The sequence below is a fragment of the Mesocricetus auratus genome, unplaced genomic scaffold (assembly GCF_017639785.1).
Source record: "Mesocricetus auratus isolate SY011 unplaced genomic scaffold, BCM_Maur_2.0 Super-Scaffold_100014, whole genome shotgun sequence".
Classification (NCBI taxonomy): domain Eukaryota; kingdom Metazoa; phylum Chordata; class Mammalia; order Rodentia; family Cricetidae; genus Mesocricetus; species Mesocricetus auratus.
In genome coordinates this window covers 17,431,613-17,447,574 of record NW_024429197.1, presented here as the reverse complement: position 1 = coordinate 17,447,574, position 15,962 = coordinate 17,431,613, and the positions used below count along the sequence as shown (strand labels likewise).

At 49.3% G+C, this 15,962-nt stretch overlaps 1 protein-coding gene across 3 annotated transcripts in view; it reads left to right on the top strand.

The window, feature by feature from the left end:
• Grik3 (glutamate ionotropic receptor kainate type subunit 3) overlaps positions 1-15,962 on the top strand; it is a 218,565-nt gene that overhangs the window by 175,570 nt on the left and 27,033 nt on the right. For all 3 annotated transcript variants that reach the window (XM_005084371.4, XM_040756664.1, XM_040756665.1), the window contains 2 exons: positions 1,443-1,646; positions 15,495-15,718. In XM_005084371.4, the coding sequence (XP_005084428.3) occupies positions 1,443-1,646; positions 15,495-15,718 (428 nt within the window). The remainder of the gene's footprint in view (positions 1-1,442; positions 1,647-15,494; positions 15,719-15,962) is intronic.

Sequence of the window (15,962 nt, the reverse complement as noted above, 5' to 3'; positions counted from 1 at the left end):
CCTGGACTCACAAACTGCCTTCTTGAGGACCAGCTGACCCCGGGAGAAGCGCAGCCAGCGCATGCAGATGGAGCTTCCACTGTAGTCAGTGTGGCTCACTGCCAGGTCCTGACTTGGGGCGCTGAGGAGACCTTGGGTACAGAGTGGTATCAGGAGGGATGTCTAATCTAGAACAAGTTGGGAAGGCACCATACCTGATGAAGGGCTTTGGCTGCACTGTCCTCCAACTTGAGTGGATGCTAGGCTTACCCACAGCTCCTGCCTCAGTGGGTCTAGTGGGAAGCCCAAGGGTGCTTCCTAACAGGTTCTAAGGTCAGGCTGATGCTTGATGCTGGCCTGGAACACTAACACAGCGGAAAACCTGTGCTATGGAATCCGGTAGTTCCTGTCCCACCACTTGATAGCTCTGGGGTCACTAGCACTTAAGTCAGTCTGTACCAGCAGAGCCCTGGCCCCTTGTTCTGGGACCATCCCTGCAGGTGCCATGGCAAGGCTGTTGGTCTAAGCCATTTGAGATGTTTTCAGAAAAACAAGGCTCCAGGGCCTAAGGATGGGTGGTGTTGGCAAAGTGCTTTGTGATGTAAGCAGGAGGCCGGAGTTCGATCCCTAGAACCACATATAAAGCCAGGCATGTGGCTCATGCTTGAAATCCAGGTTCTGGGGGGTACACAGGCAGGAGGATCCTGGGGCTCTGCAGCTAGCTAGCCTATCTTACTCAGCAGGCTTCAGACCAGTGATGGACCCCGTTGCAAAAACAGGGTGTATGATGGTCTCTGATACCCACTCCATCCCATTGAAGCAAAGTGAACTTCAAGTGCTTAATTCTGGTTACATGAATACATACAATTTTTTAAAGGGATTTTTGTTTTTTATGCAGGGTCTCACTATTTTCACCCTGGCTGATCTGGAACTCTATGTAGACTAAGCTGGCTTCAGATTCACAGAGATCCTCCTGCCTCTGACTCCAGAGTGCTAGGATTAAAGGCACAAACCACCATATCTGGCCAAGGGGAAATATTTAAAAACATTTTTTACATTTAATGCATGCTAATTTTATTATTATTAAAATGTAAATAATAAAAAAGTTGATGATCCTTGAAGAATGACATCTAAGTTTGACCTCTGGCCTCCACATGTAATTGCACACATATGTACATGTATATATATCCATATACACACATACTCAGTGAATGTGTATGTGTGTGTGTGTGTGTGTGTGTGTGTGTGTGTGTGTGTGTGTGTGTGTGTGTGTGTGTGTTAGAGCCTAGTCCAGGTGTGGAGCACATGCCTCTAATTCCAGCATTTGAGAGGTGCAAGTAGGAAGATCAGGGGTTCTAGGTTGTCCTTAACTACTTAGAGGTTTCAAGGTCAGCCTGAATTACAGAGCCTACCCCCACCCCAGACACCTAGCCTAGCATCTTCTCTCCCTTCTGTCCACACAGGAGGAGCCCTTTGTCATGTTCCGCAAGTCTGACAGGACCCTTTATGGCAACGATCGGTTTGAGGGCTACTGCATCGACTTGCTCAAGGAGCTGGCGCATATCCTGGGCTTCTCCTACGAGATCCGGCTGGTGGAAGATGGCAAGTACGGGGCACAGGACGACAAGGGCCAGTGGAACGGCATGGTCAAGGAACTCATTGACCACGTAAGCCAGGGCTTGGGCGTGGAGGTTGGGGTAAGGACAGGGCTGGAGGTTCTAGTGACCACCATTTGAACATCTGGGCATCCCAGCAGGTAAAGGTCCCAGAACTGGGGCGGTGGAGGTTGTGTTCCTTAGGGGTCAAGATCTACAAGAAGTAGCCTAGGCTGTCCACATCCCAACATCCCCACTATATACACAGATTGGTCCCTCTGACGATGGGCCTTCCGAGGCATCTTTGGTGAGGTTGTCATGGAAAGAATTCATGCATCTTCTCAAACTTTTGCTCCTTGAAGGATGTCTCAGCCCCGGGGTTGAGAAGCCTAAGCAAACATGAAAACAGATCTGTCACTTCTTCTAATCACTGTAGGTTCACTGGTGAGACAAGTGACTCAAGAAACGGGCTTAGGGCTGGCATGGAGGCGCGAGTAAGACTAACTAGGCAGCACCAAGAACCTCTCACCCTGCCCGGGACAGGGAAGACTGGGGGTAGGGAGCCTTGCAGGCAGGGTGAGGGGGAGAAACGCATGGGAGAAGCCTGAGTTTGTAGAACATGAGGAAGAAGACAAGAATTCGTAGGCCAGGAGAGGAAGTGGAGCCCTCAGCTATGGACACAGGCACAAGTCACCCAGCCTCTGAGCCGGTTTCTCCTCAGTGAAATGTGAGTCACCCACCCCCCACCCCTGACTCCCAATCCTCCACAGCCCCACCCCCACCAGGAGTACTGGGACAGTGATACAAGGCCACAGGTACCTGTGTAACGCTAACAGCAAACACGCCCTCCCTCTTGAAGCCAGGTTCAGCACCAGCAGATCTGAGGTTCAAAAACTAGCCTTTAGGTTTAGCATATATATGACCTAGTAAGTTCCTCAGTACATGCATATATACACACATACATACATCCCAGCTCCATGCCTTCCTTTTGACTGCAGGAGTAGTTAGTAACTGCCAAGGCCACTAAAGAAGGTGTGGGAATATAACCTGTCTGTCAGGCTCACAGGGCACAGATAAAGTGTCCCCCACCTTCCGTCTCAGGGCCCTCAGCAATACAGAAGCAATACCTATCTGAAAGAGATCTTGCCTGCACTTAAAGGTGGCAAGGACCAGATGTGTCCTGGGTGCCCTAGACCTCCTCTCCCCAAATCCTTAGAGCAGCCCACTGAGGCAGTTACAGAGACCGCGGCAGAGGCAGGAGGGAGATAGGAGCCCAGCCTCAAAGATCAAGTGGTGGGCTGAATTCAAAGCCAGAGAGTCTTTAAAGACTATGTACATAAGTGGCCTGGGCTTTGATCTCTCTAGAGAGAACACACTGGCCCAGAGCCAGGGCGGAGGCACATTCATGGCTGACACAGTCTCCAGTACCCCATAGTCCCTGTCAGTGTCTGGGCTCCTCACTGTTCTCTCTCCAGGCAGAGGCAGCTGTACCAGGCTTTGACAAATGCCCTGCCCCACTGGGCATTGGAAAGGTACTGTATGGAGACCTCAGAGGCAAATGATGGAGAGGAATGTTGAAACGTAAGAGTCGAGTGGAGTATGACATAGTAGACCTATGTCCCTGGCCTGGCAAACATGGTCTGTATGGAAGCCTGGTAGGAGGGGGCAGTGTTGAAGAGCCCGTACTGATGCTGCCACTTGGTAGCTAGGTGTCCCTGGACAGTCTAAATGTCCCCTCGCCTGTAAAAGGGGATGACATGCTCAGGACTTGCCTCCCAGGGGCAAGTAAGGACTCCGTTAGCAGGTGTGCCTGGTGAAGTTGGTAGACCATCAGTCCTTGATGTCATTGTTTTTTATTTTTATCCTCGCAGTTGTTCCTTAGAGACTGAGGAGGGAGTTGTTCAGGACTCCTTTTGTGTCCCCAAGGTCCAGTTTCCTACCTCCACAGTGAGAAAGATGATAACTGTCTCCACTTTCCCCTGCCCACTGTGAGACAAGAAAGAGACACTGGATGGGAAGGGTTTCTGAGCCACACGCTTCCAAGTAAATGGGAAGCGTGTTGTCAATAGTATTAGTAATAACTGTAATTATTATGGAAATGAGCCAGCAGGACCGGACGCACCTCCTCTTACCGGCTCCCCCAAGCCTTGTGAGTGGAACTCTGGAGCCTGGCTTTTGCAGAGGAAATGGAAATAGAGAGGACAGGGCTTCTGTAAGACAGATAGCCAAGACCACACATAGGAAGAGATGAACAGACACTCCTGCCACCGCTGTGTCTCTGTGGCCCCCAAACTTTGAAGAGCCAACTTTTTAAAGGGACATGATGAGAAAGGTCAGCAGCAAGCAGACCCTCAGTGTCCCTCTGCTGGGGAACCGCAGGAACCTCCGCCACAGTCTCCATACTGCTGGCCAGTGCTTTGGAGACCCCATACCCAGCAAGGCCAGGAGCCTGGATGGGACATGCAGGGGACCTTGTTAAACCTGATTCCCTACAATTGATGAGCCTGTTAATCCTAGCTTGGTGCCGTTTTTAATAACATCATAACCATTTATTAGTGTCATCAGATAATTAGTCTTCTCACTAGTTCATAGGGAGCATGGTAAAGACTTGGCAATATTATTACTTCCTTATTAGGGCTCTGAATGGAGGCATAAAGATGATGGATTCCCACCTCTGGAAGTATCTGCCCCCCGAGGTTCATTTGGAGGTTCTGGGCAGACCCTCCAACCGACAGAACTTAAAATGTCCTTCCCTGACACCCTGCTACCCTCTGGTCCATGCTACATGGCTGTTCAAGGAGCTAGCATTATGGGAGGTGGGCACCAGGAGGATGCAAACCCTTCCTGCAGACACACTCACCTTCCCTGAGATACTGTTAATCACACAGCAGCAAATGCTATTCAATTGCATGTCTCTCCTGATCTCTCTCCATCACCGCTGCCTGCTCCCTCTCACCACCCCACCCCCCCGTGTCTCTGCTCACCTCCCCGTCTTCAGTCCTCCTGTGAGTCCTGACAACTCTAGAATCCGATGGCAATAGATTCAGATTCCAGGCTGGGAGTTTCAGCTCACACAAGAAGAGTCGTCCAACCTGCGTGGCTCCCATTCCCCCAGCTTCAAATGATAACAGAGCCTTAGTCTTGGTTCATGCTCAGAGAGGGTTCATACGTGAGAGGCAGCCTGCTCGGGGCCAACTCTTCCAAGTGCAGCCCCTCCCCCACTTCTCTAATGTGTCTGTGCTCAAACATGGTGGCAGTGGGAGAAATCATCCATCAGCCACAGTCATCCTTCTCGACAAGCTGTAACTGAGGACTGACCAGGACCTCAGCCTTCCCTACCTGACTCTAAACAGACAGCCTTGGAGGCTGACTCATGTCCGTCCGACTCTTAGGAAACTGAGGCACACACTGAAGTTCTGCTCTGCTTGGAACACTGGTATTTTTTACACCAGGAACCCCACCTGCCATCTAGAGTGCCCATGTCCTGCTACTGGTCCCCAGGAGCCTAGATGGGAAGTGTGAAGGAAAAGTCCCCAGAGGAGAGAGCCTGAAGCCAAAGGAAGGCCACAGATGGAAAGAGAGACAAGGTTATCAGCCTTGAGAATTGAGTTATTTCATTTTCCCATTCTGGGGATGGATTCTGGGACCTTACACATGCTAGGCAAGTATCCTGTCACTGGGACATACACCCAGCCAAGTTATTTAATTTTAATATCGAGAGCTACAGAACACCAGTAGAGGATATGGATCTGGGGGCAGGGGTGAGTAACAGCATCCTGACTCTAAAGGAAAGGTTCTCCTCTCTTGAGTCAAACTGGAGCCGGCCCAGGCATGTGGCTGAGGCCTGGGAGAGAGGGGAGGTGCAGTGGGAAAGAAGGAAACAGAAAGCCCATGGAGGAGACATGAAGCCTGCAAGCTGGGTCAGTGGAGGGGTCAGGGAAGGATGGTGACGATGGACCAGACAGTGGATTCTAGCATGGGCCTCTTGGGAGATACTGGTGCTTTCCCCGAGTGTCAGGGCCCCTAGAGAAGTCACTTGAGGCATGTTAGAACCCTATTCTCAGCAGGTAGCTGGCCACAGGCTATGAGGAGGGAGCCAGATCGGGATAAAGGGGGAAACTGCTCAGGGTGCCTAGTCTGGCAAGCAGGAGAACCAGGAAAGTGTGGGTAGGGAGGTCACTGAGACCAGGCTCAGACCTGAGATGTATGGCATAGAGTTTCCCCTGGTTTGCAGATAGGCTGACACCAAGATAGGGGACAAAGAATGATCACAGGTTACCTTGATATGTCATCCTTCCTTTGTGAAGAAATAGCCGTGCTCAAATGTCCCCCCTACCCGCTATCACAGAGTAGAGCCAGGGAAAGTGGCACATCCAGGAGGGACAGTGTCCTCTGCTGGACTCTTCTCCTAGACAGAAGTTTCTGATGCACTTAGCTTGGCCATTGTCCAGCACCTAGATGCAAAGCAGGCATTGGTAAATGAAAGATTCATAAATGGGCATGGATTGCTCCTCCTGCCCAGCTACATGACTGTGGGTCATGACTCAGCTTCACATCCAAAATGTTCATGTGGAAAGTTTGGTGTCAAAGCTGTGACCTCATCACCTAATGGGTCCATTGTTTTCCTACCATAAGCCAGTTCCTCCTCCTGGTCTGCATGCACAAGGGTTGGCCCCAGGCCCTACTCTTGTATCCAGGAGAAGCTCTGCCCAACCTACCTCACTCAGGCTAGACAGATGCACTTAAATACAAGGCATGCTGGGAGCTCTCCTGGGGCAGGTCAGAATGCTTCCGGGACAGCACAGTTAGGGCAGGGAAAACAGATGGCTAAACACCTGGACTGTTGTCGGGGCAGCAGATTGCCCAGAGATAGACCTAAAGAGTGTTGTAGAAGTTCAAGAGGTCATCAGAGTAAATATATGGGGAGGACCAGGGTGGTGGGCTTGCCAGGGTGGGGAGATGGGGGAAAACAGGGTGGAAATCCTCAGTGCAGGCAGCTCAGAAGGCCTTGGGGAGCTCCAACCTGGGCACACACAAGGCAGTGAGAAAAGGGATTCTTTTAGGAAGGTAGTGCAGGGTGTGTACCATACCACGGGAAAATCTGTCCAGCCAGCCATCCTCTGAGCCAGGTACAGTGCCCTCCCCAGGGACTTGGGAATCACACAGCTGTCCCAGACATTCTCAGCGCAGGTGATTTGTGCACGCACCACAGTGGAGGACTTGACAGTTGACATTTGGGGATTTTGCAGAACCTGTCCCCCATCTAATCAGATTTATGTGAACTGTTCTGAATGCCAGTTCTGGAGTTACTGGTGGCCGCAATGCTCACTGGCAGCACTGGCAGCTGGCTCAGGTGTCACAGCAGATTCCGTCCACAACTCAGTGCACTTCTGAGAGAGAGAATCGTGTTGCATCTCAGGAGGGACTTGCTGGGTGGCATTTTTGAAGACTTCCAGTGTTCACAGTGGTCTAGCAATTCAGTAAATCTATCACCTGAGGCTTCACACTAGATGCTGTGGATACAGGAGTAAATACAGGCAAGCTTCCCTACCCCACTCCCTGACTCTGCTGCCACCCTGAGCTTAGGATCTTGCATTCCAGCATAGGAAACGGGTAGTAGACTATACAAAGGTAGCTGGATGTGCATCTCCAGTCACAGAAGTGTTCATCTCTAAGCAGGAGGTTGGGCTGAGTCTCAAATTCGAAGGCAGCTAGTCAGAAGAGTTTGTCTGGCTTCCAGATAGTCCTGGGGACTGAGAGAGTAGGGAGTTGCTGTGATCCATCCCAGAAAGTCCTAGAACATTGGTTCTCAACCTTCCTGATGCTGTGACCCTTAATACAGTTTCTCAAACTGTGGTGACCCTCTAACAATAAAATTATTTTTGTTGCTACTTCCTAACTATACTTTTGCTACTGTTAAGAATCATAGTGTAAATATTTTTTGGTGGTAGAGGTTTGCCATTGGGGTTGCAGCCTTGCAGGTTGAGAATCTCCACCCTAGAGGAAAGTCTGAGAGACAAGCAAGGCAGAAGGGATCATTGCTGTCCTCTTGACCAGAAACAGTTAGATTAGCCTGAGAGGGCATGAGGTCATTTCTGGTCCCTGGTGCACTTACTGTAGTCATGAATATGGTGAAGGAACACAGGGCTTGGGAAGCTATACTCTGCAGAAGTCATGACCACAGGGCTGTGAGCATTGGTCTCAGCCTCCAGGTGTGGCAGGAGTAGCAGCTGACAGAGATACACCCCTACTGCTTGTATTGTATGCTGCCCCTTCTCTCCCCAGAACCAGACCTTGCTACTGGTCCATGTGCCTAAGTCCCAAGCCCGTTTTGCAAAGCCAGGGAGGGCTGTACCCAAGCCTGTTCCCAACCGCGAACCCACACACATCAAAGCAAGTCATGATGGACACTCACCCAGGGGTAGGACAGGGACAAGTGGGAGCAGGGAAACAGACAACACTGGACAGCATGCCCACCCACCCCCTCCCCACCCCCACCCCCCACCCCCGATCCAGGCAATGACAGGAAGTTCTGAGGAACTGAAGACTTCCCCGACCACCCCAAGGTGAGCCTGAGGGCAGGTGGAGACTATCAGTGCTGGGATCCATCCAGTGGTCAGGGGAGGGGAACAAAGTGCGGGTTAGCTCATCAGGGCCAGCACATAGGCAGCAGTTCCTACTCTGGTAAGATACAGGTCAAACGGTCAGACTCAATTTGACTTCAGGAGAAGTATGCATGCTGAATGGGGAAACTGAGGCCAGGATGGATCCATTAAGCTGGAGGAAGGGCAAAGTAGGACCTTTGGCAGTAGATCTTGAATTATTATTATTTACAATGAGAGAGGAAGAAGGGCGCAAGAGGAAAAAGGGGGGAGAGAGAGAAGAGAGAGAGAAGGAAAGAGAGAGTACCACAGCAAATATGTAGCGGTCAGAGGACAACTTGTAGGAGTCAGTTTTCTTCTATGGTGCCTGGGGATCAAACTCAGTTTTGATGGGTGTTCTACTGTTCACTTTTCCAACAAAATTTCCTGGAGATTCCAGTTTATGTTGGGCCTTGCACTAATCCCAGAGGCACATCAGGGTGGGGACCAAGCTTAACCCTTGCCCTCCTGGAGCTATGTACTGACAGGGAAGCCAGAGATTAAACAATAGCTTACAAAGAAAACTCCTGCTGTGATCAGAGCAGCCAGCAGCAGTGCCGGGAGAAGAGCTGTTGGATGTATGAGGGAGCCCAACTCACTTCAAAGAGAGAAGGGTCACAGCTCCATCCCTTGGGGCTCTGCTAGGCCAGTTCCCACCCTGACTGGGTTGATAGCACTACCAGGGCTTGTGGAGTTTGGAGAGAAGTGTCAAAGTGACAGAAGATGGGTCATCTATCCCAGGCTCTAGTGGCTGTGAGGCAGGCTGGACCCGCCATTCTTCCTGCTAGACACTGGCACAGGGTGGAGTCTGCAGGGAAGCAGTCAGGGTACCATCCTCAGGTCTGGGAAAGGTACACACATCATTGTGCTCCGCCAGTCATCAAGGCTGCTGTCGGTTCTGGAGGTGGACAGGTAGATCATGGCTGATCTGGCAGCTGTCCGGGTCTGTTTGGACATGTGGGGGCTCAGAAGATGTTTTGTCAGGTTGCTACCTGTGCCCTTCCAGAGGACCCTTGTTTCCTCAGCCTGGAGAGAAAGAAGGCATCTGGTTAGAAAAACAGCACTTAGGAGAAAGAGCAGAAGCTGAATTCTGAGGATGCCCTGTGTGAATCAAGTTTTTCATCACTGTGATAAACAAAGAAACACACTTCTTTAAAAGTGTGTGTGTGTGTGTGTGTGTGTGTGCGCGCGTGCACGCATGAGCACTGGTACTCTCAAGCTAACAGCGTGCATGTGGAGGTCAGAAGACAACCTTGGCTGCTGGTCCCACCTTCCACTTTGTTTGAGACAGTCAGTCTCTTGTTCACTGCTGAATACACTAGGCTGACTATGAACTTCCCAGGATTCTCCTGCCTCTCCTTCTAATCTCACGGGAGGAGCACAGGGATTGTAGACATGTGCTGCCATGCCTGGCTTCCTGTGAATTTTAAGGCTTCTAACTCAGGTCCTCATGCTTGCATGACAAGTGTTTGAGAGAAACACTTTTGTGGGGGATTAGTATTGGCTCGTGGTTTCAGACATTTCAGCAACTTGCCCCATTGCTGTTTGTCTGTGGTGAGGCAGGACATCTTGGCAATGAAAGCATGGAGTAGAGGTGGATGTTCACCTCCTAGTTCCTGCTAAATAAGAAAGCAGAGACAAGACACCCTTCACAGGCACACCCCCAGTGACCCACTTCCCTCCAGAACTTTCCTTCTAGTAACACTATTAAAGTGTGAATCTGCCAGTGGATCGATCCGTTCATAGTTCAAGGCACTCATTATCTAGACATGGGGGACCTCTGTAACTAGATCCACCAAATGGTGTAAGTCTTCAACATATGAAGCTTTTGGGGGGGTACTTCATATCTAAGCCATAACACCCAATACCAGAGACATGGGAGGTAGGGAGCAGAGACAGAGCTTCCAGACAACTCAAGTCCCTTCATGGTTATCAGGGACTGGAAGACTTTAGGACTCCAAACCCCCATCAAGTGCTACAAAAGGAATCCCAGTGAAGCCCCAATGACAGATGTGGTCAGAGGCCACAGTGGCAGATGTGGTCAGAGGCCAAGGTGAAATTTGGGTGTCTGAGAATGCAGCATGGGGCTCAGGACAGGGCCCAGCGAACACAGACAGCAGAGCTGAGAGCAGATGCTAAAGGAGCTCTGTCCTCCACAAAGTCTCTAAGTGACAGGTGTATTAGTTTTCTTGGGCTGATATAACAAATGATAGCCTACCAGGTGCCTTAAAACACACAGGAATTTATCCTCTGTGGGAGAGAAATGAGAAATCAGGTGTCAGAAGTGTTGATCCCCTCCAGAGGCTCTGAAGGTGAATGGGCTCTGTCCTCCCAGGTTCTGATGTGGCCAGAAGCCCTTAGTGCTCCTTGGCTTGTGTCTGGGTTGTTCCCCCTCTCTGAAGTCATTGTCACACTCTTCTCTGTGTATATCTGTCTACTCTTATAAGGGCACCAATTGTTGGGAGGGGGCCATCTAATCCATTATGATGCCATCTTAATTTGATGACTTTGTTTTGCAAGAATATTATCTGCAAGACTTTATTCCAGATTAGTTCACAGTCACAGAGTTGGAATATAATTAAGGCTATGTGCCACCGCCACATCACCCCCCTATACTTGGCTTGTACGACAGTGTGGTAAAATGTTGGGTTTTAAATTCACAGTGAATCGAGCGCTAGAACTGGCTCAGCCATCCACCAGTTTGAACAAGCATCCTGCCTACTATAGCCACCAAATCCTTCTTCTAAAATGTGGTGATGTCTGCTGCCTCCTGGGGCTCTAGGGAGGAATTCACGAAGCACTTGACGACTCTTGGCCTGTAGGCAGCATCCTGTAATGATGGCTATTTTAATATATCAGTTGACTATCTGGGCAGGCAGGCACACTGGGAGAGCATAGAAATAATGGAATCCAGTGGTGACCATACTGGAAAATCCAACAGGGAGTGCCAACAGAACACCAAACCCAAGGAGTGAGCAGGGGCCCTGGGGAACTAGACCTTAGTCTCCAAAGACTTTTTGTCCTTAAGGCAAGACTGATTGGTGACAAGTTGACAGAACTAAGATCATGAGATCTTGCCGATCCTTAGCCTGGTGGGAAGTGGCCCAGGTTTTATTATAGGAACACGTTCAGTGTCCAGGCTAAAGTCAAGAGATTTGAATACCAAGCTGGAGTTGGGTAAGTATTTCTTGTCATCTGTGTAGGATCTGGGGCTGAAACCAAGTAGACAAGATCAAATGATTTCATTCGTGGAGTGGAGGTGTAGCAGGGCTGGATTGAGTGCATCCTGACAAAACTTAGTGAGTGGAAGGTTACTTCTAGGGATAAAACAATGTCTTTAGAAGGCATCCTGTGTGGCCTAGACATGTAGAAGATGTACAGAAAGGTACTCAGTAAGACAGGAGAAGAACAGTCTCACCTATCAGACAGTGAAGGTATGGGGGAAAGGGCAAAGTTTGGTTTCGTTTTGTTCAAGATCATGATTTTTGTAACATGAGAAGAAAGAACAAACTTCTCCAAGCCTCAGTTTCCCTCTGTAATAAAATGTGGGGTTGGAGCAGATGTTCCTGAAGGTGTCTCGTCCAGCTCTGACAGCCTGTGATTTCATGAATCACGCTGGAAGAAGTATGCATGAGTGGGAAGAGCCGCCAAGACTGGGCCTTTCATTCTGAGTAATGAACCGAAACCGCGAAGGCTTGACATCTGTTCCAATCTTTCAAGGGAAGTTGGACAAAATAATGCCTTTTTCAGGGAAATCGTTACCAACAGTGAAATATAGTATTTTCTGCCTAAGCCAAAAATGAAGTGGAGAATGCCAGCTTTCTTGAAGCCCAAGGGAGAGCACTCATCTGAACTCCCAGAGAAGTTCACATTGGCCAATTACCTTGCTGCCATAGGCAAAGAGTACCATGGATGCCTCTGCTGCCCGATCCCATTAGATCCAGAAAGCAGAAAGAAAGGAAGAGAGATGCCGAAGACCCTACAAAAGACTGCTCCGGGGCCTGTGACTGGCTTCCTCCCCAGCCCTGGGACATTCTTGCAGAATAAGCATTGTGTACAAACACCTTGATCTCGTGTGGTTTGCTGTCAAAAGTCCAAGAACGATCCTCCACCACTGAATTGGAGGTCCTATCTAAGAAACCACTGCAAACCCAGAGGCCATTCTAGAGATCAGCCAAAGACCAAGGCATCCTACCTTTGGAGTAAAACACGGCCTCCCAAAGCAGCATCCTTTGACAGGACTGGACTAGGGGAGGCAGGAATCTAGACTCAAACACTACTAGGTCCTTCTCACCCCATCATTTTAGAAGATTCTAGACCTTCAGGACTGAAGGAGACCTTCAAGGTGCTCACGTTGACTCATGTGCTACCCAGGAATCATGTCTATACCTGAAGCAGGGACTCACTGTACCAGCTAGGCCAGTGTCTGAACATAGTATGTCTTGATCAACTGTGTCTTAGACAGTCTTTAAGGTCCCTGAACATCCCCCCCGCATCCACTTGTTCATACCCTGAACTGAGAAGGGTCCAGAAGCTAAGGCAGCTCTCCTGTTCCTCTTTCTGTTCCTAAAAAGCTAGGCAAGTTCTAACTCGTACACTCAAAAATTTATAAAAGGATGCTCCAGTGTAATGAGCTTTTCCATAGTTTCACCTCCCTGTACTCCCTGGGGTTGATTTGTTTCACATTTGTTTGTTTGTTTGCCGCATGCATGAGTATATGCTCATGTCTGCATGTCATGTCTCATGTTTGGAGGTTAGAGGATAACTTGTAGGACTTGGTTCTCTCCTTCTGCCATATAGGTTCCAGGGATCCAACACAGGTCATCATCAATCTCGGTGGCAGGTGCCTTGTGCTCCATGGGCCACCTTGCTGGCATTTTCCTGGATTTGGGAATTTACCAAAGCCTTGGGCCCCTGAGTATCTATGTTTGGGAAAAGAGATGGCATTAGAAAGAGCAACACGGGGGATACCAATATCAGAATATCTCCTAATTCCCCCAAGCCTGCGGTACTCACAGAGGGCTCTAGACTGGGATTTCACACATATTAGCCTTATCTCCTGATGTGATTTCTATTGACATACTTGTTCCTATTCTGAGATAAGTGTAGTCTGAGTTAGTGCTGATATGATAAGCACTTTGATTGATACCCATGTCCCCTACTACACCTTAAGAACCATGAGAGCAGAAACTGTGACTGTTAGTGACAACTCTGTCTCTCTAGTTTCTGGTGGCTCTCATAAAATAGTGAGTAGGTGGAAATACAGTGGGCTGGTGGATGGATGGACAGGTGGACAACTGATGGGTATCTGGGTTGGTAGATATATGGATAAATGAATATAGATGGATAGATAAATGGATAAGTGAGTAGTGTGTGGATGGAAGAATGGATAGAGGGATAAATGGATGGGTTGGGGGTAGATGGGTCAATCCAGCAAGTGGCTGCCTAGAGGCATTGCCTTGGCAGGGTCTTTCAGAAGGATGCTCCTTCCTGGCAAAGTGTCTTCAGTGCTGGCCTTTAGGATCCCGCTTCCTTTTAGTTGTGCCTGCGAATGGAAGGGAAGTAATAACTTGATTCATAATTGAGACACAAATACCCACAGGAGCCTAAGAGGCAGCCTTTTCCAGGGAAGCACTACTAAATATTTCAGAGTCTAAGAAGGGCTTTGAGACGAGGAAAGAACAGTGGATCAGCCGCAGCCCTAGCGTGCAGGAGCCCATTGAGTATATAAGCAGATGCATGCTTGCTGACATGCCCCCATGCACGCTGAGCAATGCAGACCTTCCCTTGGGAAAGAGTGGACTTCAAGAGAATCGAGAATTCAAGACTGCCAGGAAGGGATCTGAAAGAGACAGCATGTGTGAAATAATACAAATAGGAAGAATTAGACAAAGAGAAGGCCCTGTGGGCCGGGTGTGGAGGCGAAGAAATGGACACAGGAACAGGGCAGTGTTTAATGGGGCCTTGTATTAAGAAAACTGCAGATAAGATGCAGGAGGAGGCCTTTTTAAATTTTTAATCAGGAAACCCTCAGACTAAATTTAAGAACACCCTTCATTAAATTTGTGATGCAATGACCTGTATTAATATATCATATCTCTAGCCTTCCTTTTCCTGCCTCTGTGTTAACCCCTGCTAGTGAGGCTTGGACTTTCTCATTCAGCTTCTTGTCCACCCACACCCTCTAAGGAGTTTTGTTTGTTTTGTGTGTGTTCTATGTAGTGGATGTGTATAAGTGTGCACGTGCACAGATGTGTATCAGTATCAGTTGTCTTCTTCAATAATATTGCACTTTATTTATAAGGCAGGATCTCTCTTTGAACCTGGAGCTGACCTACTAGCTAGACTAGCTGGCCAGTAAGCTCTGTGGCCTGTTTACATGAGTGTTGGGGGTCCAAACTCAGGTCCTCATTTTTGCACAGCAAACATTTGACTAACTGAGCCATCTCCTCAATTCCCAAGGAGGGTATTACCTTTGTCTAACTGGGTTTGGAGCTGGTTTTAGGATCTAATGACCATCCTGAGTGGGCTAAACTGGTCAAGAAGTGATTGATAGGGGGAATCTGAGTTCATTTGACACAGTACCATCTTGAGAAGGGACCTCATAGGTACCCACTCTCTCTATGCTTTGGTCATGGCCCTCTTCTTCAAGCCATCAGCTCTTAGGGAAGAAAGCTTAAGTTACCCTGTATTAATGTTTGTACATCTTGTCTCTCCCAGACCCTGGGCATGTCCCAGCCAGGAGGGTCAGTCAGTGTTGAAACTGAACTGTGAATAAATGGGCTGGAGGGAAGTTTCAATCAAGGATCTGTGTTCTGTTCCCAGAACCCATTTGGGGACAAAGTCAGGTGTGGTGGCACACACTTATAATCCCAGCGCTGGGGAGGCAGAAACAGGCAGATCCCTGGAGTTTGCTTGCCAGGCAGCCTAGCCTACTGGGTGAGTTACAGGCCAGTGAGAGAGTTTGCCTTAGAAAAAAAGGTCAGGACTGGGGAGATGGCTCAGCTGTTAAAGTCTAAGGTTCACAATCAGAGAACAAAGTCAATTGCAACTGAGAAATGACACTAAGTTTGTCTGTCCTCTGGCCTCCACACTTACACACACACACACACACACACACACACACACACACACACACACTGGACATACACAGGCGTGGTTAAGTAACCTTGGACTGAAGCAACTAACCTCACCTCAGTCTGTGGTCCATGAGGGGGTTCTCCATCACCTCTAGACCTAGGTTTTGCTCATTGTCTGTCTGCCTGTGGTCTTGTTACAGAAAGCAGATCTGGCCGTGGCCCCCTTAACCATCACCCATGTCCGAGAGAAGGCCATCGACTTCTCTAAGCCTTTTATGACCCTTGGAGTGAGCATCTTATATCGCAAACCCAATGGCACCAACCCCAGTGTCTTCTCCTTCCTCAACCCCCTTTCCCCGGACATCTGGATGTACGTGCTCCTCGCCTACCTGGGTGTCAGCTGTGTCCTCTTCGTCATCGCCAGGTAAGGCTGTGCCTTGGCGGAAGCTCTGGGCCAAGCTGGAAAGCATAGGAAACTAGGCAAGCTCCCCTTGGCCAGAGGCCCAAGGTTTGGGTTACTGAGGCACCCAACATTCTCGTCCTCCCTCTGGCTCAGATCCATTGTCCCTTCAGGGAATGCTCCATGGCTCCCTGGGCTTGAATCATCCAATCTTCCCTCTGGTCTGTGTCTGTGACTCAGAGATGGTCGTTGCATGCTGGAGCCCAGA